This window comes from Schistocerca nitens, chromosome 3 (genome assembly GCF_023898315.1).
Source record: "Schistocerca nitens isolate TAMUIC-IGC-003100 chromosome 3, iqSchNite1.1, whole genome shotgun sequence".
In the NCBI taxonomy this organism is placed as follows: domain Eukaryota; kingdom Metazoa; phylum Arthropoda; class Insecta; order Orthoptera; family Acrididae; genus Schistocerca; species Schistocerca nitens.
In genome coordinates, this window is record NC_064616.1 from 871,492,771 (window position 1) to 871,514,759 (window position 21,989).

General features: G+C 44.1%; 1 protein-coding gene across 1 annotated transcript in view; it reads left to right on the forward strand.

Annotated features, from left to right (window-relative positions):
* The window catches only part of LOC126249456 (endoplasmic reticulum protein SC65-like), a 472,900-nt gene that overhangs the window by 358,650 nt on the left and 92,261 nt on the right, over nucleotides 1–21,989 (forward strand). Inside the window, exon 5 of the mRNA XM_049951109.1 lies at nucleotides 13,713–13,849. Coding sequence (XP_049807066.1) covers nucleotides 13,713–13,849 — 137 coding nt within the window. The remainder of the gene's footprint in view (nucleotides 1–13,712; nucleotides 13,850–21,989) is intronic.

Sequence of the window (21,989 nt, forward strand, 5' to 3'; positions counted from 1 at the left end):
TGAACGCATTTCTTGCCATGGCATTATGCACAGCGCATCCGTGCTGCTGATACCACATTACATGATGCAAATGAAGAGGTAGGTCCTCCATCTGTTCAGGTGAGGTACATCTCAAGAACCGCCCGTACTGTCGCCGGTAAGAGTGCCATCAATGAAATACGGGCCAATGATGTGTCGTCCTGCAATACCACACCATACGTTGACACTCCACCGGCGTTGATGTAGGTTTTCCAGTGACCAGTAGCGCATATTGTGTAAGTTGACGTTTCCGTGGATTGTAAACGTGGCTTTATCGGTTAACAGAACCCTACGCACAAAGTCATAGGCTTGCCGCAGAACTCACTGATAATTATCGAGCTAAACGCTTGAGAAACAGTGAGGTTTCAGTCACTTGCACAGCAGTTGTCCTGTCCTTCCGTTATTACAGTCATTAATGTCCAACAAGCTTCATCTTTTCCTTCGTCAGAGTGCTTTCTGGATCTCCTTGGAATGTGACGATTTGTCCCATAGAAACATACCACAAATTAAATAAATATTTTTGTTGACGCACAATGGTTTCTTATTTATTTCATGCATAACTGCGTTAATTAGTCTAAGGGAAATCACCCTCTTGAACTGTAGACACCTAAATTCGAGATACTAGATAACGCAGAATATTTTTATTGGCCTGAGGAAAAACAGCAACAGAGATGAGGAACAAGTTTTTAACTTTACTGTTCTTGCAGTTCTCTTAAAAATACCGACACACAGCTAATGATTCTCCATTTGCCCTTTGCAAGTACGTCTATCCATCCTAACAATGACATCTATGGTACTTCTCAAATGTCACAATATTCTAAAACGTCTGCAGTATACATTTTAAGTGCAGAAAATGTGATGTTTATGATGATTGTTTTACACACACACATCCGACTATAGAACGTGATTCTGAACTCTAATGTATGAGTCAGGGGAAGAGAAAGAGAACATAATGTACTGCTAGAAAAATATAATCTATAGCAGTTACTGCAAACGTTGAGACCTAGTTGGGGTTACATACAAAACGTTGCAAGGCTCAAATTACATTATTTCATCTATGCTGTTTCTCAAATGCCACAGCCGGCCGAAGTGGCCGTGCGGTTAAAGGCGCTGCAGTCTGGAACCGCGAGACCGCTACGGTCGCAGGTTCGAATCCTGCCTCGGGCATGGATGTTTGTGATGTCCTTAGGTTAGTTAGGTTTAACTAGTTCTAAGTTCTAGGGGACTAATGACCTCAGCAGTTGAGTCCCATAGTGCTCAGAGCCTCAAATGCCACAACATCGTACAAGTAAAATTCATCAGTAATGAAAGACAATGTAGTGTTTACGTGGCAATGGTATCTAAATACGTGAAGTGTTTTCTATCTGATAACGTGTACTATCATCACAGTCTTCTCTTTTTAACGGCAGTTTAGAAGGGGAGCAAATACACTCCTGGAAATTGAAATAAGAACACCGTGAATTCATTGTCCCAGGAAGGGGAAACTTTATTGACACATTCCTGGGGTCAGATACATCACATGATCACACTGACAGAACCACAGGCACATAGACACAGGCAACAGAGCATGCACAATGTCGGCACTAATACAGTGTATATCCACCTTTCGCAGCAATGCAGGCTGCTATTCTCCCATGGAGACGATCGTAGAGATGCTGGATGTAGTCCTGTGGAACGGCTTGCCATGCCATTTCCACCTGGCGCCTCAGTTGGACCAGCGTTCGTGCTGGACGTGCAGACCGCGTGAGACGACGCTTCATCCAGTCCCAAACATGCTCAATGGGGGACAGATCCGGAGATCTTGCTGGCCAGGGTAGTTGACTTACACCTTCTAGAGCACGTTGGGTGGCACGGGATACATGCGGACGTGCATTGTCCTGTTGGAACAGCAAGTTCCCTTGCCGGTCTAGGAATGGTAGAACGATGGGTTCGATGACGGTTTGGATGTACCGTGCACTATTCAGTGTCCCCCCGACAATCACCAGTGGTGTACGGCCAGTGTAGGAGATCGCTCCCCACACCATGATGCCGGGTGTTGGCCCTGTGTACCTCGGTCGTATGCAGTCCTGATTGTGGCGCTCACCTGCACGGCGCCAAACACGCATACGACCATCATTGGCACCAAGGCAGAAGCGACTCTCATCGCTGAAGACGACACGTCTCCATTCGTCCCTCCATTCACGCCTGTCGCGACACCACTGGAGGCGGGCTGCACGATGTTGGGGCGTGAGCGGAAGACGGGCTAACGGTGTGCGGGACCGTAGCCCAGCTTCATGGAGACGGTTGCGAATGGTACTCGCCGATACCCCAGGAGCAACAGTGTCCCTAATTTGCTGGGAAGTGGCGGTGCGGTCCCCTACGGCACTGCGTAGGATCCTACGGTCTTGGCGTGCATCCGTGCGTCGCTGCGGTCCGGTCCCAGGTCGACGGGCACGTGCACCTTCCGCCGACCACTGGCGACAACATCGATGTACTGTGGAGACCTCACGCCCCACGTGTTGAGCAATTAGGTGGTACGTCCACCCGGCCTCCCGCATGCCCACTATACGCCCTCGCTCAAAGTCCGTCAACTGCACATACAGTTCACGTCCACGCTGTCGCGGCATGCTACCAGCGTTAAAGACTGCGATGGAGCTCCGTATGCCACGGCAAACTGGCTGACACTGACGGCGGCGGTGCACAAATGCTGCGCAGCTAGCGCCATTCGACGGCCAACACCGCGGTTCCTGGTGTGTCCGCTGTGCCGTGCGTGTGATCATTGCTTGTACAGCCCTCTCGCAGTGTCCGGAGCAAGTATGGTGGGTCTGACACACCGGTGTCAATGTGTTCTTTTTTCCGTTTCCAGGAGTGTATAATGCATAACAAAAAAAAATACAATCGACGGCAAGTATTACACAAACAGCTACTGCATTCAGTACGATGACTTGCTAAAACCTTGCATTCAACTACCCCAACATCTAATAAAAGTATTATCACACGCACAACACAATTTTTAGGGAAGGAAGGAACGAAGGAGGACTTTTTTCAAGTTTAGGAGGGAATAAGGTATTTGATTACGACGTATCAGTTAACTGCAAAACGACATACATTGTTTATACACACACTCACAAGAGGCGACGAAAAATGGTGACAGTGAGAGATGTAACATCTACATTGACAATGACAGGGCTGATACCTCCAAAATAATTTATCATTTATGATATTATATGTGCAATTTCTCACACTTAAAACCGCATCTAAATTGTCTGCATTACTTATTCAGACTCTTGCAATATGCATGCATATTGGCATTACTGACAAAAACCATAGGTTAGGCAGCACTTGTAAGAGCTACACAAGTGTGTTATACCTGCATCTGTTAGTACAAAAAAGAAAGACATTGTTTTTTACAATAGTGATTTAATTTTTACACTTAACAAAATTGTGTATTAACAATCGATTTTTTATGTCCAAACTGTTTGTTGATACTGAACTGACTGCGACAAATATGCTCTTACTGTAGCTAAAACAGGAGTCTGACACACTGTACGTGAGGAGAGGAAAAACGCATGTATAGTGCATACAGCAGTGTGTCTGCAGGGAAAGAGTAGCACTCCCATCTCTTATTGGAAACTAATCTTACACAGGTGACTTGTCAAAAGCTCTCAACATTTTATGGTAAAAATTGCAATACTAATTGCGCTAGCTGTTTATTCCGGTTGATATCTACTAATGAATTATTGGAAACTAGATGAGAAACCCGGCGTTGCCCGGGTATTTATTTGTAGGAAGATTGGATTTAACGTCCGGTCGAAATCGAGATCATTACAGTATTTATTTACAGCTGTGCTCTAGTTTTCGTACATGTGCAACTTATCTTTTTTACTTATAAAGTTTCTTTGTATACAATGTCTGAAGTAGTATGACTGGAGACAAGAACAAAGAGCTTATTTGCTTCACTAGCGCAGGAGTGATCGACGTAGAGATGGCTGTGCGAAAAGCAACTGTCACTAAGGTCCACAGACGCAACACACACTGATCATGGCATTTCATAAACTTACTGGGAACAATGCTCATTTAAAGGGAAATTGTAAACTGCTAGGAATAAGTGGGATTCAGGGTGTAAATCTTCACTCGCCTGAATCATTTACCTTCAAAATTTCTGCTTCTATGATGTTACGTTGGAGAGAACTGACTTTAATCCTCTGTGAGTGAAGAGTTCCGAGGAGGGAGATAATGCGTCACGCCTCGCCTGCAGATGGAGTTTATAAAGAGCGAGTCAAAGCCTGATGTTTTCAAGTCGCAGTAAGACTCGCCTCTTGATCTTCATTGGATCCTTGAGACCACATAGTCCTCAGTCTTTTAGCCATACTGGTGCAGTCAGAAACATTCGACAATTTTCTATGCATTTTTTTCGTAAATAAAACGAAGTCAAAATGTAATGAGAAGCATCTACTCACAAACCAAAGTTAATAAATTAGTGTTTCCTAGCAATGATTATAAATAAAACGTATCGAAAGAAGCGAATCAATGTCATTAAGTTATTAACACACAAAGCGAAAATTAGTAAAACCATATAGCCTAGCCAACTAAGTTTTCTGTTAGTTTGCATTAATAAAGATAATAAGATCGTGGCACTTAATACTGCTACTGATGTAAACTTCTGCAAATACTTCTGTCACTGAGTAAAAAAACTAATAGCGCCATCTGTTGGTTCTCTGGTGTACTATGCCGCGATGATGAAACATTTTCACTACGAAACTGAACAGACATGTTTAGAGAAAACTTACGATAACCTTTCCGCCATGTTCCGATTTTGACGAAATAAGGCCTGCCTGTTGCCCCAACCTACGCTTAAGTGGTCTGTGAGAAACCCGTGTAAATTCGACCAGTAGTTTTCGAGATTAGCGAGTTCAAACAAAAACACAGACATTACGAGTTTAGGTGAAAATTAAATTACGAAACCTTTTTCTCCGTGACCCGGTTTTGTTGAAACAAAACCTATACGCTGCCCCAAGATTTTCTCAAGCTACCTGTGAAAACACCATGAAAACTGGCCCAGCAGTCTTCGAGAATGGGACCGATGACCATTGCAGTCTGGTCCCTTTAATCCCACAAACCAAAAACCAAATCTTCGAGATTAGTGTGTTCAAATAGACAAACACGACAGTTTTATAGTTTTATTATTAGTATAGATCGTCTTCAAATCGCGAAATCTTCTTTTTCTTTTTCTTCTTCTTTAACTCTCTCATTGTAATCATTATCTTTTCCCTCCTTGTAATCATCTTCATCGTCTTATCGTCTTATTCTTCTGTAAGTTCTGCTTACATAAATACAATGTTTTCAGTGTCTTCGCCTTTCGTCTTTTGGTATAGTTGTCCCAGTCTCTGAGAAGCAGGGCTCATTGGAAGTGAAGTATGCGCTTCTTGAAGCACATATCCATCTCTTCTGCCAAAATTTGACGAGATTTTTGATATCTACCACTGGGCACGGATGGATTATGATCTGAAACATAGAATAATGTCTCATTAATATCTCTGTTAAGTAGGAATAAGAAACTATAATCATAAATATTGTTATTTTATATTTTTGCTCAATGAGTCTGATGGGAAATTGTTTCTTTAAACACACTGTAGCGTCAGATGTGTTAATGTGGTGTGCACATTTGCTTCCTAATCTCGAGTCTGATTCATTTCCACTGCTTAATCTGATTCGCAGTGTGCTACGAGGTATTTTAAAATTTTCAGCACCATTTCTATTCGATAAACCTTCAGCAACAGCGTGTTTTGCCATTTTCAAATCTGCTGCAATCCAGTTAACTTGTCTATCTCATTTCTACATGAGGGGGTTCCAGAAAAAAAACTTATTTTTATAACTTATTTATTCACAATTTAAACACAAACCTTCAATCCCTTACAAAGTACTCTCCGCTTGTCTAATATTTTATTCCATTTTTCAAAACACTGTTTAAATTGGTCTTTAGTGATGCTTGACTGTGTTTGTCGGTTTCCCTCACCTCAGTCGCCCGCAGCTCGTGGTCGTGTGGTAGCGTTCTCGCTTCCCGCGCCCGGGTTCCCGGGTTCGATTCCCGGCGGGGTCAGGGATTTTCTCTGCCTCGTGATGGCTGAGTGTTGTGTGATGTCCTTAGGTTAGTTAGGTTTAAGTAGTTCTAAGTTCTAGGGGACTGATGACCATCGATGTTAAGTCCCATAGTGCTCAGAGCCATTTGAACCATTTGAACCTCACCTCAGCATCAGAAAACCGCTTTCCTTTCATATCTAGGAAACAAAACAAAAGTCGCACAGGGCAAGGTCGGACGAGTATGGGGTGTGAGGAACGGGGATCGTACCATTTCTAGTCAGGTACTGTCGTACAGACAGAGCTGTGTGAGCAGGGGCATTGTCATGATGTAAAAACCGGTCACCTGACTGCCACAAATCAGGCCTCTTCCGCCGCTCACTGTTGCGCAATTTTTTCAAGGTGCAAGTATAAAGTATGGTTAACTGTCTGCCCCCCGGGGAACAATTCTGAATGGACGACTCTTCTCACATCGAAAAACGAAATCAGCATTGTTTTAATGTTTGATTTCACCTGACGAACTTTCTTGGGACGAGGCGAATTTGAAGTCTTCCACTGGCTTGGGTGTTGCATAGCACCAAGGGTAGTATGTAACCTCTGATAATATTCGAAAAAAGTTTGGATCATTGCGGGACTCTTCTTTCAAATCACAGCGTGCCTCCATGCGACCTTGTTTTTGTTCAGCAGTCAGAATTTGGTAGCCACCTTTTCATTCCCAAATCTTCTGTCACAATTCGCTGCAATGAACTCCATGTCACTCTCGGCAGCTCCACAATTTCAGTTGTCGATCTTCGTCCATGATTTCAACTTTTTCATGTGTTCGGGCCATGGAAGGACGACCAGAACGACGTTTGTCAACAACTGACATTTCAGAATTTTTGAAACGGGAAAAGCATTCAAACACCTGAGCTTTCACGACTGCATTTCAAGAGTTTCTGTTCCACTTTTTCACCGCCGCACGCTGTTATGGAAAATCAGTCATTGTGAAAACGACTATAACAAAAACAGTTGTGACTGTAAACTATGCCGAAAGTAGTCCTGGCCTTCTTTAGCGAGGTCATTCGGCTTACTGACTGGAATGTTCGCGATATGCGCTCCTAGCGTTAAAACGTGGTACTGCAAAAGCTCTGCCCACCAAAAAACTATTGTATTATACCACTCTCAAACTTAAAGAAAACTGATCGGCCGCCGCTCCACAAGTTCTTTAACGCCACTACGGCGACTTACGAGTGAATGAGAATGAAATGATGATGAAAGACACACAACACCCAGTCATCTCGAGGCAGAGAAAATCCCTGACCCCGCCGGGAATCGAATCCGGGATCCCGTGCATGGGAAGCGAAAACGCTACCGCAAGACCACGAGCCGCGGACTTTTTGACCGTTATTTCAGATAACAGTAATAGTAGACTCTAACTAGCAGAAAGGAAGGTGTGTGACATACTTTTTTATATGTAATTCAGGATACTCTTCAGCACAGCTCATATGGGACCACGTCGTTATTGGATCTTTCATTTTTAATACTAGGCTCTGATTGGAGGAGAGAGGAGACAGGCGTGTGGGATGTTTTTTTGATAAATAATTCAGATAATTCAGATGGAACTAAATTGTAACTGGCTCTATCATTTTAATACTAGCCTCTGATTGGAGAAGAGGAGAGGTAGGTGGAACACAATGCCGTTTCTGTGTACATTTTTAAGTAAATAATACATTTCTTTGATGTTGACGTTACATAATTTTTTCCTGCATCTCTGGCACCATTTTCTAAACCCACAATCTGATTGGTTGGAAAGAGGAGGAGGATAGGGTATAAAGCACTGTTGGTCTGTTTCCATCTTCTTGGATATTTTTGTTGGCTGGATATAAGAGGGCTGAAAGGAAGGGGCATACTTGTTGCGTATGTCAGAAACAGTGTAATATAACTCCATTTTAACCATCAGTTTAATATCACACTCTCACTCCTTGGGGTTTCAAATTCCACCATATTAGATTTTTAAAAATGCGTTGTAATAGGCTGGGGATGAGGAGTAGTGAAGTGGGAGAGTGTTTTCAATTCTCCACTAAGAAAATAGGGTTAGTTCTACTATCCTAGTATTTTTAATGCAGCCCTACTATTGGCTCTAGATAAGATGGCGGATGGGGTATGACTCGATGTGTACGTCGGAAATAATGCAATCTGAAGCCATTTTTGCGCGTCATTTTAATACATTCTGACTGGTTGGACACAGAGAGGAAGGAGTAGGGTATGAAGCAGAGTTAATCATTTCCAACAACTTGGATTTTTAATACTGCGCTATAATTGGCTGGAAATGGGGGCGGGGTGGGGGAAGGGAAGAGGAAGTTTTAACTTCCCATTACCATAATTGAGCTATTTCTTCCATCTTGGATTTTTCATTTTTAATCCTGCGCTATGATCTGGTGGACATAAGGAGTGCTGCATCGTGATTGGTTGGAGACAGGAGGAGGAGGACATGGCTTTTAATTTGTCACTAACACAACTGGGCTTTTCCGGCTATCTTGGATTTTTCTACTTCTACTTCTACTTCTACTTGACTACTCTGCAATTCACGTTTAAGTGCTTGGCAGAGGGTTCATCGAACCACAATCATACTATGTCTCTACCATTCCACTCCCGAACAGCGCGCGGGAAAAACGAACACCTAAACCTTTCTGTTCGAGCTCTGATTTCTCTTATTTTATTTTGATGATCATTCCTACCTATGTAGGTTGGGCTCAACAAAATATTTTCGCAGTCGGAAGAGAAAGTTGGTGACTGAAATTTCGTAAATAGATCTCACCACGACGAAAAACGTCTTTGCTTTAATGACTTCCATCCCAATTAGCGTATCATATCTGCCACACTCTCTCCCCTATTACGTGATAATACAAGACGAGCTGCCCTTTTTTGTACCCTTTCGATGTCCTCCGTCAATTCCACCTGGTAAGGATCCCACACCGCGCAGCAATATTCTAACAGAGGACGAACGAGTGTAGTGTAAGCTGTCTCTTTAGTGGACTTGTTGCATCTTCTAAGTGTCCTGCCAATGAAACGTAACCTTTGGCTCGCCTTCCCCAAAATATTATCTATGTGGTCTTTCCAACTGAAGTTGTTCGTAATTTTAACACCCAGGTACTTAGTTGAATTGACAGCCTTGAGAATTGTATTATTTATCGAGTAATCGAATTCCAACCGATTTCTTTTGGCACTCATGTGGATCACCTCACACTTTTCGTTATTTAGCGTCAATTGCCACCTGCCACAGTCGGCCGCGGTGGTCTCGCGGTTCTAGGCGCGCAGTCCGGAACCGTGCGACTGCTACGGTCGCAGGTTCGAATCCTGCCTCGGGCATGGATGTGTGTAATGTCCTTAGGTTAGTTGGGTTTAAGTAGTTCTAAGTTCCAGGGGACTGATGACCACAGCAGTTGAGTCCCATAGTGCTCAGAGCCATTTGAACCATTTGAACCACCTGCCACACCATACAGCAATCATTTCTAAATCGCTTTGCAACTGATACTGGTCTTCGGATGACCTTACTAGACGGTAAATTACAGCATCATCTGCGAACAACCTAAGAGAACTGCTCAGATTGTCACCCAGGTCATTTATATAGATCAGGAACAGCAGAGGTCCCAGGACGCTTCCCTGGGGAACACCTGATATCACTTCAGTTTTACTCGATGATTTGCCGTCTATTACTACGAACTGCGACCTTCCTGACAGGAAATCACGAATCCAGTCGCACAACTAAGTCTATACCCCATAGGCCCGCAGCTTGATTAGAAGTCTCTTGTGAGGAACGGTGTCAAAAGCCTTCCGGAAATCTGGAAATACGGAATCAACTTGAGATCCCCTGTCGATAGTGGCCATTACTTCGTGCGTTGCACAAGAACGATGTTTTCTGAAACCATGCTGATTACGTATCAATAGATCGTTCCCTTCGAGGTGATTCATAATGTTTGAATACAGTATATGCTCCAAAACCCTACTGCTAACCGACGTCAATGAAATAGGTCTGTAGGTAGATGGATTACTCCTACTACCCTTCTTAAACACTGGGGCGACCTGCGCAATTTTCCAATCTGTAGGTACAGATCTATCGGTGAGCGAGCGGTTGTATATGATTGCTAAGTAGGGTGCTATTGTATCAGCGTAATCTGAAAGGAACCTAATCGGTATACAATCTGGACCTGAAGACTTGCCCGTATCAAGCGATTTGAGTTGCTTCGCAACCCCTAAGGTATCTACTTCTAAGAAACTCATGCTAGCAGCTGTTCTTGTTTCGAATTCTGGAATATTCCATTCGTCTTCCCTGGTGAAGGAATTTCGGAAAACCGCGTTCAATAACTCCGCTTTAGCGGCACAGTCGTCGGTAACAGTACCATCGGCATTGCGCAGCGAATGTATTGACTGCGTCTTGCCGCTTGTGTACTTTACATACGACCAGAATGTTTCATTAGTTGTTCCGTTTTAATACACTACTGTGACTGGCTGCAAGTAATAAGAGGGGAGGGGAGGTAGGAGGCGAGTGGCTTACCACTGATAAGGGTGATATCACCAGTAAGAGCGATGACGTCACTGATAAGAGTGATGATTTCGCTGGACTCCCATGATGCAGACGTAGACAACGAAAAATGGTCTAGAACATACATACTAAGAGCATAAATTTTTATTTGTGGAACATTCACAACTGTTCTGCAACTAGTTCATGTTAAACAAGTCCACGAAAGTTGTAAAATTCTTTATTGAACGAAGTCTTGTACGACTACCACGGTTTCGGAGTCTCAGCTCCACCATCAGGTATATCTGAAATCTAGCATACATAGTAATCCTACTCAGACTGTCTGGGTGCGAAAGGTTGCCCTATATCGTTTTTTGTGGATGTTCATTTCATTATTTCCTATTCCTGCAAGTCATGGCTCTGTAGGAATGATTATTAGTTTCATTTTACATCTACACTGAAAACCTTCTTTAACTGTGTAAATCATCCACCTCGAGATGTTATGTGTCTTTCTTCTCGTTTTTGTCGGTGTAGATTTTGCAGAAAGTTTGTGATATTATTTATGTTCTACGTGACCTAGTGAATCCAACTTGATGGAGTGCCCCTGCAAGCGGTCGCTGTTTTAGAGAAATTTGAGTTTTGCATTATCCTACCACTGAATTGAAACTGCCCTTCTTTGTGTCTGCAGTTGAGCCTATATGATCGTAACTTGTAACAGTCACGATGAAGAAACATGTATGATATGTTTTCTACTGGGTCATTATTGACTCCTCTTTGTCACTGTTCGTATAAAAGAATTTAAAGCGGTTTCGTATAATATTTACGGAAAAATGCGCTCGGTTATCGATGGGTTAGTTACTGTTGTTAAGACATTGTCTGAGAACAGCCATCGGATATCAGATATTTAAATTGATCTTCACTTTCAGTTTTTTCGCTACTGTCATTTGACTATATTGCAAATAGATTCAATCTTATTGTCCGATTTTTTTTATTCTGAACCAGCAACCCAACTTCTGGATTTTTAATAAGTTTCCTTTTTATATTGTATTAATTTTTATTGCCTACAGCTACAACACGATCGTTACTATTTTTAGATGTTATATGAAGTTGTCACTCCATGTATTAACAGATTTAATCCATTTATGGTGCACTACATACACTGTATAAGTTATCTGTGGTTAAGTTATTAGGGAAACTATTTTGAGACACTAAAGCACATTGAACGCAAAATACGAGATGTGTTCAAAAAGCATCGAACTGTAATCTTTCCCTCGTAACTCAACGAAGCGTGGGAGACTTACTTCAATGGAGATACGTTGGGGAATATTCATGCGCAATCGTGAATTTTTTTCCCGCCAGCAGAAAGTGGCAGTCGCTGGCAACCGTTGTACATGTGAGGACGTGTGGCGAGCACTCTTTGTATTCCAGTTAGTTATAAAACGATGAAACAAATTGTGGAGCGATATCCAAGTGGAAACAATTCGCAAGACTCACCAGCCCTTCGGGGACGATGCCATGAGCAACTCACGAATAAAAATGTCCACACATCAGTGGATAGCGAATCGTGTTCAGTCAAACTCACAACAGTCCATCATGACATTGTCCACGTCTACATATACACAGACATCTCCACCTACATCCACGTACATACTCCGCAAGCCACCGTATTGTGCATGTCTGAGAGTATCTTGCACCACTACTGTCTTTTCCTTTCCTATTCCACTCGCAAACAGAGCGAAGACAACGTGTGCCTCCGCACGAGCGCTAATATCCCTAATCTTATATTCATGGATAATGGAATGTAGACGAATTAAATCGGGTGATGCTGAGGGAATTAGATTAGGAAATGAGACGCTTAAAGTAGTAAACGAGTTTTGCTATTTGGGGTGCAAAATGACTGATGATGGTCGAAGTAGAGAGGATACAAAATGTAGACTGGCAATGGCAAGGAAAGCGTTTCTGAAGAAGAGAAATTTGTTAACATCGAGTATAGATTTAAGTATCAGGAAGTCGTTTCTAAAAGTATTTGTAAGGAGTGTAGCCATGTATGATAGTGAAAAATGGACGATAAATAGTTTAAACAAGAAGAGAATAGAAGCTTTCGAAACGTGGTGCTACAGAAGAATGCTGAAGATTAGATGGGTAGATCACATAACTAATGAGTAGGTATTGAATAGAACTGAATAGAAGAGAAATTTGTTCAAAAATGGCTCTGAGCACTATGGGACTTAACATCGATGGTCATCAGTCCCCTAGAACTACTTAAACCTAACTAACCTAAGGACATCACACAACACCCAGCCATCACGAGGCAGAGAAAATCCCTGACCCCGCCGGGAATCGAACCCGGGAACGCTGGCGTGGGAAGCGAGAACGCTACCGCACGACCACGAGATGCGGGCGAGAAATTTGTGGCACAACTTGTCTAGAAGAAGGGATCGCTTGGTAGGACATATTATGAGTCATCAAGGGATCACCAATTTAGTATTTGAGGGCAGCGTGGAGGGTAAAAATCGTGGAGGGAGACCAAGAGTTGAAAACACTAAGCAGATTCAGAAGGATGTAGGTTGTAGTAGGTACTGGGAGATGAAGAAGCTTGCATAGGACAGAGTAGCATGGAGAGCTGCATCTAACCAGTCTCTGGACTGAAGACTACGACAATATATTCGTGGTCCTTACGCGAACCTCGTATCACAATACAAGAACTTGCGAATGAGACAGTGATAATTACTGGATCCGTATATTCGGATCTGTGGACAGCAAAACCTTGACATCTCCATCATGATAATGCACCCGCCCATAATCTATTTCCTTCAGTATGGCTCATTTTGAACTCTATATTTATGCATGAGATTTTAAGTTTTATTAGAAATGTTGCAAAACTGTTATGATTTTTTTTAAATTTGCTGCTTAAACAAGGGCAGGTTTCTCTATTAACTCTGAACCACTTTAAGAACATGAATTTCACACATAATTAAAAATGAAAATATACAAACGTTAAAAGTAACGTCACTCCTGTACTGAGTAAGAAGTTATGAGTCTCCCAAGTATCAGTTCAGAATTTCTCTTATTACATGTTTTATAGATAGTTTTATCTCCTTTCTTAATTGTGAATTGTAATGTTTGATCTTGTTTCTAGTTGGTGATATGAGGAAAGCATGCCAGGCAGTTGCTACCTATCTGCTCTTCAGTCCCGCAGACGAGACTATGCTACAAAATAAGAAATATTATCTCAGTTTGCCGAAAGTGGAAAAAGAATTTTTTAAACCACGGGAGGTAAGTTTTAAACAATGTACCTATAGAATAATTTCCCACAAAAGAATTCTAATTTCTGTGGGATCCTCAAAAACTTTAAAATGTAGATTTTCAGGTCTCCAGACCTTTATTGTGATCAATTTGCAGTGCCGGTTACGCGTAGAATGAATCATTTCACATACTGATATACACTGATAAGTCAAAACATTACGACCACAGCCCACCGCGATGTTGGGCGCCTATTGGTGGCATTGAGGGCACGTGTCGCGCTAACAGAAGTACACAACTGGCCATTAAAATTGCTACAACAAGAAGAAATGCATATGATAAACGGGTATTCATTGGACAAATGCATTATACTAGAACTGACATGTGATTACATTTTCACGCAATTTGGGTGCATAGATCCTGAGAAATCAGTACTCAGAACAACCACCTCTGGCCGTAATAACGGCCTTGATACGCCTGGGCATTGAGTCAAACAGAGCTTGGATGGCGTGTAAAGGTACAGCTGCCGTGCAGCTTCAACACGATACCACAGTTCATCAAGAGTAGTCACTGGCGTATTGTGACAAGCCAGTTGCTCGGCCACCATTGCCCAGACGCTTTCAATTGGTGAGAGATCTGGAGAATGTGCTGGCCAGGGCAGCAGTCGAACGTTTTCTGAATGCAGAAAGGCCCGTAAAGGACCTGCAACATGCGGTCGTGCATTATCCTGCTGAAATGTAGGATAGAGCCACGGGTCGTAACACATCTGAAATGCAACGTCCACTGTTCAAAGTGCCGTCAACGGGAACAAGAGGTAACCGAGACGTGTAACCAGTGGCACCCCATACCGTCACGCCGTGTGATTGCCAGTGTGGCGATGACGAATACACGCTTCCAATGTGCGTTCACCACGATGTCACCAAACACGAATGCGACCATCATGATGCTGTAAACAGAACCTGGATTCATCCGAAAACATGGCGTTTGGCCATTCGTGCACCCAGGTTCGTCGTTGAGTACACCATCGCAGGCGCTCCTGTCTGTGATGCAGCGTCAAGGGTAACCGCAGCCATGGTCTCCGAGCTGATAGTCCATGCTGCTGCAAACGTCGTCGAACTGTTCGTGGAGATGGTTGTTGTCTTGCAAACGTCCCTATCTGTTGACTCAAGGATCGAGACGTGGCTGCACGATCCGTTACAGCCATGCGGATAACATGCCTGTCATCTCGACTGCTAGTGATACGAGGCCATTGGGATCCAGCACGGCGTTCCGTATTACCCTCCTGAACCCACCGATTCCATATTCTGCTAACAGTCATTGGATCTCGACCAACGCGAGCAGCAACGTCGCGATACGATAAACCGCAATCGCGATAGGCTACAATCCGACCTTTATCAAAGTCGGAAACGTGATGGTACGCATTTCTCCTCCTTACACGAGGCATCACAACAACGTTTCACCAGGCAACGCCGGTCAACTGCTGTTTGTGTATGAGAAATCGATTGGAAACTTTCCTCATGTCAGCACGTTGTAGGTGTCGCCACTGGCGCCAACCTTGTGTGAATGCTCTGAAAAGCTAATCATTTGCATATCATAACATCTTCTTCCTGTCGGTTAAATTTCACGTCGGTAGCGCGTCATCTTCGTGGTGTAGCAATTTTAATGCCCATTAGTGTATGTAAGCGGAGCCGACACGGACGAGGGATCACCCTAGCGACGATATGGGCTGCAAATGGGGAAATCCGTTGAGATATTCGACTTTGACAAAGGATAATTATTATTGCGCACAGCCTATAAACGAGTATCTCGAAAACGGCGAAGATGGTCGAATATTCACGTACTACTGTTGTGAGTATCTACGGAAAGGATTAGAGAGACGGTGAAACTACCACTAATCGCTAAATGGTAGGACATCCAAAACTCGGCACAGAACGTCGGCTTAGGAGACTTGTCTGCTCTGTAAAGTAGGACAGACGGTGACCTGTGGTATCCCTGCCGAATGAGCACAAGTGTATGGGAACACGCCGTTCATCGTACATTGTTGAACATGGACCTCCGCAGCACACGCCTCCAACCTGTCCACATGTTGACCCGACGCCATCGTCAATTACGACTGGAGTGGTCGGGGGATCATCAGGATTCGACCGTCGATCAATGGAAGCGTGTCCGCTCTTCGGCAGATTGACATTTTTGCTACATTAGGTGGCTGGTCGTCTCCACAAACGCCGTCATCGAGGTGAACGGCGGGTCGAAACGTGCAGCCCGCCACGGACTCAGGCTAGTGGGCGCAGTATTATGCTGTGGGAGACATTCTCCTGCACTTGCAGGGGACCTGTGGTAGTAACCGAAGACATGCTGACAGCTGCAAACCACCTGCATCCATTCAAGCTTGATGTCTTCCCGGCAACGTTCAGCAGTATAATTGTCCATATATCGGAGCCAGAACCCTACTACAATGGTTTGAGGAATACAACAGGCAACCAAATTAGTTTCCTGCTTTCTTATGGGACCCATCTGGGTCTCTATCGGGCGCCATCCCCACGTACGAAGATCAATGGCCCGTTATTTACGCGAATTACATGACCTAATGGTACATACCTTCACAAACCTACCCACAAACTGTCGGATCCACGATACGCAGAATCAGATATGTATTTCGTTCCAAAGACAGAAAAACACGCTATTAAGGAGGTGGTCACAATGTTTTTGTTCACCAGTGTAATTTACACTCATAATTTTCAGTCGGAAAATAAGTATTTATTATAAAACAATGAAAAATTTCAGACGCTAGAAAGAATCGACTGATAGTCACGTTGACAAACGTAAAGAAATCGAGAGCTATAAAGCAACGCAGCAGCATATTTTCACTCCATAATGGCACTTGACAGTTATGAGGACTGAGAACCATGGGCGGAAGGCAGAATAAGTATTATCCGAAAGCGTGAGTTAACACATATTGTCCCTGAAACTCAACATTGATCAAACAAATTTACAGAATCTCACGCTTAAGTACCATAAATTTTGTGATGGATAATCTCTTACTGTATGACACATACGCACAGTTTAGATATCAGTTAGTTACTGGAATTATCACGTCCTCACACATCACAGCTTCTCCATCTCCACTGATCGGTGAGAACGCTGTGGCCATTCACATGCCGCAAAACATATGTATTCGTTCGACCTATACTTGAGTATTGCTCAACAGTGTGGGATCCGTACCAGATCGGGTTGACGGAGGAGATAGAGAAGATCCAAAGAAGAGCGGCGCGTTTCGTCACAAGGTTATTTGGTAACCGTGATAGCGTTACGGAGATGTTTAGCAAACTCAAGTGGCAGACTCTGCAAGAGAGGCGCTCTGCATCGCGGTGTAGCTTGCTCGCCAGGTTTCGAGAGGGTGCGTTTCTGGATGAGGTATCGAATATATTGCTTCCCCCTGCTTATACCTCCCGAGGAGATCACGAATGTAAAATTAGAGAGATTCGAGCGTGCACGGAGGCTTTCAGATAGTCGTTCTTCCCGGGAACCATACGCGACTGGAACAGAAAAGGGAGGTAATGACAGTGGCACGTAAAGTGCCCTCCGCCACACACCGTTGGGTGGCTTGCGGAGTATAAATGTAGATGTAGATGTAGAATACGTGTTCCGCAAGTTTTTGGTGCGTGACTGCGTGTATATTTCACTATATAGTACTGCGTGGGTCTCACACTCCGTATTATACTGCTTCCCACAAGGTGACGGCGAAAATTTTGAAGTCCACCAGTAAAATCAACCTTTGCTAGGGGTTTGCACATTTAGATCTGCACCTTCAGATCCACTTATCAATCAAAATCATTAAATATTTCAGATGATTTTAATTGTATTCTTCATTTCTATGACATTAGTGTCATTGTTAAAGCCATGGAATAGTATAAATGACTTACCATCAGCTAGCTGCAGACAGTGAACAGATTTTCACTTTATTCCGGGTAAAACACAGCGCAAACAGATTTTTAAAAGATGCTATTAATTATGAACCCACTGAATTTAGTAGACAGAAAAAATGCAAAATTTTAAATACAATTAACAGACACTGATTAAGCAGCTACAGTTAGCTAAAATTCTCTGATCGTATTTTAAACAAAAGACCTATCAACAGCTACCATTGATTTTGAACCCAGACGACAGCAAAACAGATAATTAAAAGAAAATTAACGGTCACTGAATAAGCAGCTACAGTTAGCCATAATTCACTGATCAGATTTTAAGCAAATGACGTTTAAACAACTGCTATTAATTATGAGTGTTGAATCCATAAACCCCAGCGGGAGGGGGAGTGAAAATCGAGAGGTAAGGACATAAACGGAAGTTGCTTAACTTGGTCAGGATGGACACCATCCTTCCAATCCTTAAGCCTGCAAGGGACCGGACCACTTCTACTAGCATCGAACTGGCCAAATATACTCCAAGTCGCTGGTGTGTTTTCCAAAATATCATGCCGACTCACGGAAACCAGTTCGCAGGGCAGGCAATAACGCGTACTCAAAACCAGGCTCAGCGCCTTCACGGGAGTCAGTTCGTTCTCTCGTGTACCATCCAGAACTCCAAACCTCTCGCGCCCCCACCCAACTCGCCCTCCACACCACATATTCACTCCCCAAAACCTTCCAGCTTCATAGCTTTTGTGCCCACTGACGGCACCACCAGTTTACCTTCAAAGTTATCCAGACAAAGATCGTCAACGAGGGGCGAAATTCATAGCAGGCTGAGCCCACATGGCTCATCCTCCGCCACCGAAACTCAAAGACGCCCCGCTGCAGTTTGGTACCAAGGCGAGAAGGTAAAGATGGGGCTAGCTACCCTCCTTAACCTGACTAAAATGTGAAATTACAATGAAATCAGACCTTTAGCTGCTTACAGGTGTTGATAAATATCAACGGGGACAGTTTAAAAATGTGTGCTCCGACAGAAGATAGTGCGACTGCGGGGACTTATCTCTGGCACGCTACCCGTGAGACCCACACTTTCCAACTTTCTGTCCACACACTACGTTTGTAGTGCCCTGCCCACCATACTCATTACTCGCGGCAGTCAATCTACCGATTCCCATAAGAGTTCGGGCAAATCTGAGTGCATCCGCACTGAAGAAGATCATTGGCCGGTAAGCCTTATCTATATGAAGCTGGTATCTGTACAGATACCATTGGTGATCTTGCAGCTCTCGAAGAATGTAATTACAATGAAATCAGACCTTTAGCTGCTTACAGGCGTTGAAATGGAAATGCCGTGTGGATAGGGCCTCCCGTCGGGTAGACCGTTCACCTGGAGCAAGTCTTTCGGTTTGACTCCACTTCGGCGATAGTGCGTGTCAATGGGGATGAAAGGATGATGATAAGGACAACACAACACCCAGTCCCTGAGCGGAGAAAATCTCCGACCCAGCCGGGAATCGCCGTTAGGGATGACATTCCGTCACGCTGACCACTCAGCAACCAGGCGTGGACCTTACAGGCGTTGATAAATATCAACGGGGAGCGTGTCCGGGATGAGTCCCTGCAGTCGCATTGTTCTCTGTGTCCTCGGTGGCTCAGTTGAAAAAAAAAAAAAAAAAGTTGGATAGAGCGTCTGCCATGTAAGTAGGAGGGCCCGCGTTCGAGTCCCGGTCGGGGCACACATTTTTCAACTGTCCCCGTGGATATTTATCAACGCCTGTAAGCAGGTAAGCTTCTGATTTCATTGTAATTTCATTCTTCCAGAGCTACAAAATCACCAATGGTAACTGTACAGATACCAATATTCATATATGACTAAAATGTGTCTCTAGAGATCTTCCCGTCAATTCATTATGGATCAAGATATTAACTGAACTCGGGAATCTAAATATTTTTCAAGGGCCTATAAAACGGTGTGCCAGATTATTAGAAAGGGCTGCTCAAGCCTTGGCTCCGACGTAAACCTACACACAAACACACGGTCTCTCACCTACCCCTTGTACTCGCGCCTCCCACAATTATATGAAGATGGTATCTGTTCTTTCGGACATGGGTCTCACGGGGAGCGTGCAGCGGATAAGCCCTGCAGTCGCACCATCGACTGTGCCCTCGGTGGCTCAGATGGGTAGAGCGTTTGCCATGTAAGCAGGACATCCCGGGTTCGAGTACCGGTCGGGGCACACATTTTCAACTGTCCCCGTTGATGTATATCAACGGCTGTTGGCAGCGTAGGGCCTTGATTTAATTATCATTCCACAATTATATCAACGCGCCTGAAGCCTATGCGCGAGCTGTATATTGCGCCTCGCTCTCTTCCAGTTATATTGGATGGTCTGGAAGGGGACTCGCTCAATAATGGTCCAAAGTATTCACGGAAAATTTAATCGGATAGGCCAGGATAAATGAGGCCGGAGTGACCTTGATGATCTCTTGCTGAGCAGTATTAAAAACAAGATTTAACCAATGGTCAGAAAGTTCCCAGCATTTTTGGAACCTAGCATGAAATATTATCGACGCTGCCATGCCTCATACCATGATCGACACAAAATCTCCCGAAGTCCATAGATGTAAATGCCGGAGCTTTATCACTTACCGGGGTGCTCAGTGGTCCAAAGACAGCAAAGCTTTTGGTAAGATGTTGTGCAGATAAGCCACTAGTGACCCCATGGCTGGGAATTAACCAGCTATAACGGGAAAACCCGACTACCACCAAAATATGACAGTCCGCCCCCCCCCCCCCCCCCCCCCCTGTTGTGTGGACCCCTGATACGATGAACTTTGAACTTTGAAACGAAACGCGGTAATGCGGACTGCCTAACAAGCAACCCTACCCGTTTTTCTGGGGTGGGCCGATACCCAACTCAACGCCTGATTATCAGTCTCGAGCACAAACTCCCCTATGCTCTAGGTAGAATTAAAATTCCTCCAAGACGAACAGAACTGGTAAAGCATACCACTCATACCCTGAATATTTTAATCAAGCGGGCGGTAAGCATCGCTATGCGTAGGCGATGGGATGGCACTCCCATTGATGTAGTTGGAGGAGTACTGCCGCTACCGCAGAACTGGATGCATCGGTCTGGACCATAAACGGCTTGCCGATATCCGGGATAACTAACAAAGGAGGGTTGCTACAGGTGGCTTTAATAGCCTCAGGGGAAGCTTGATGACTCTCCCCCAAAGGAAGGGCTCGCCTTCTTGGCAAGTTATTCAAGGGCGCCGCCAACTGGGTGAAATTAGGAACAAACTTCCGAAAGAAATTTGCTATTTCAATAAATCTGGCCGCTCCTTTTTGCTCTTAGGAAGGGGTGGGGGAGGAGGGGGGGAGTCACGCAAGGAACGTGTCCGCTCCTGATCAATGTTGACTCCTTGAGCCGAAACCAAGATATACAAGGGAGAGCCAAGGTAATTTTAGAAGGCTTGACAATAAGCCCGGCCTCCCTAGGACGTAATAAAACTTCTTTGAAGTGGTCCAAATGTTCCCCAAAAGTGACACTCTAAACCACCACATCATCAAGATAGTTACTCATATAAACGGATCTGAACTAATATCTCCCAAACCATTGCCCAAATGACGAGACAACGCGGCTGTGCCCGTACAGAGTCCGAAGGGAACCCGATTAAACACGTAAGGGCTCCAATCAACACAAAAGGCAGTTACTGGTTTGGAATCTTCGGTCAGTGGTACTGCATCTAATAGTAGGCTTGATTGAGGACCAGTACAGAGAACCAACGGGCTCCCACGAACCAGGTGACGCAATTGTGAAGGTCGGGCGGAACTGATTCGAAGACGACCTTCTGGTTGAGTACTGTATAATCGACGATAGGCCGATAATAGTCACTCTGTGCTTGAAGAACAAGAAAAATTGGTGAAGCTTAGGGAAGAGTCGAAGGTCTAATGACACCATCCCGGAGCATGTTATTAATTAGCCTGTGCAAAATCTTAATCTTGTGGGTGGATAATACACTCCTGGAAATTGAAATAAGAACACCGTGAATTCATTGTCCCAGGAAGGGGAAACTTTATTGACACATTCCTGGGGTCAGATACATCACATGATCACACTGACAGAACCACAGGCACATAGACACAGGCAACAGAGCATGCACAATGTCGGCACTAGTACAGTGTATATCCACCTTTCGCAGCAATGCAGGCTGCTATTCTCCCATGGAGACGATCGTAGAGATGCTAGATGTAG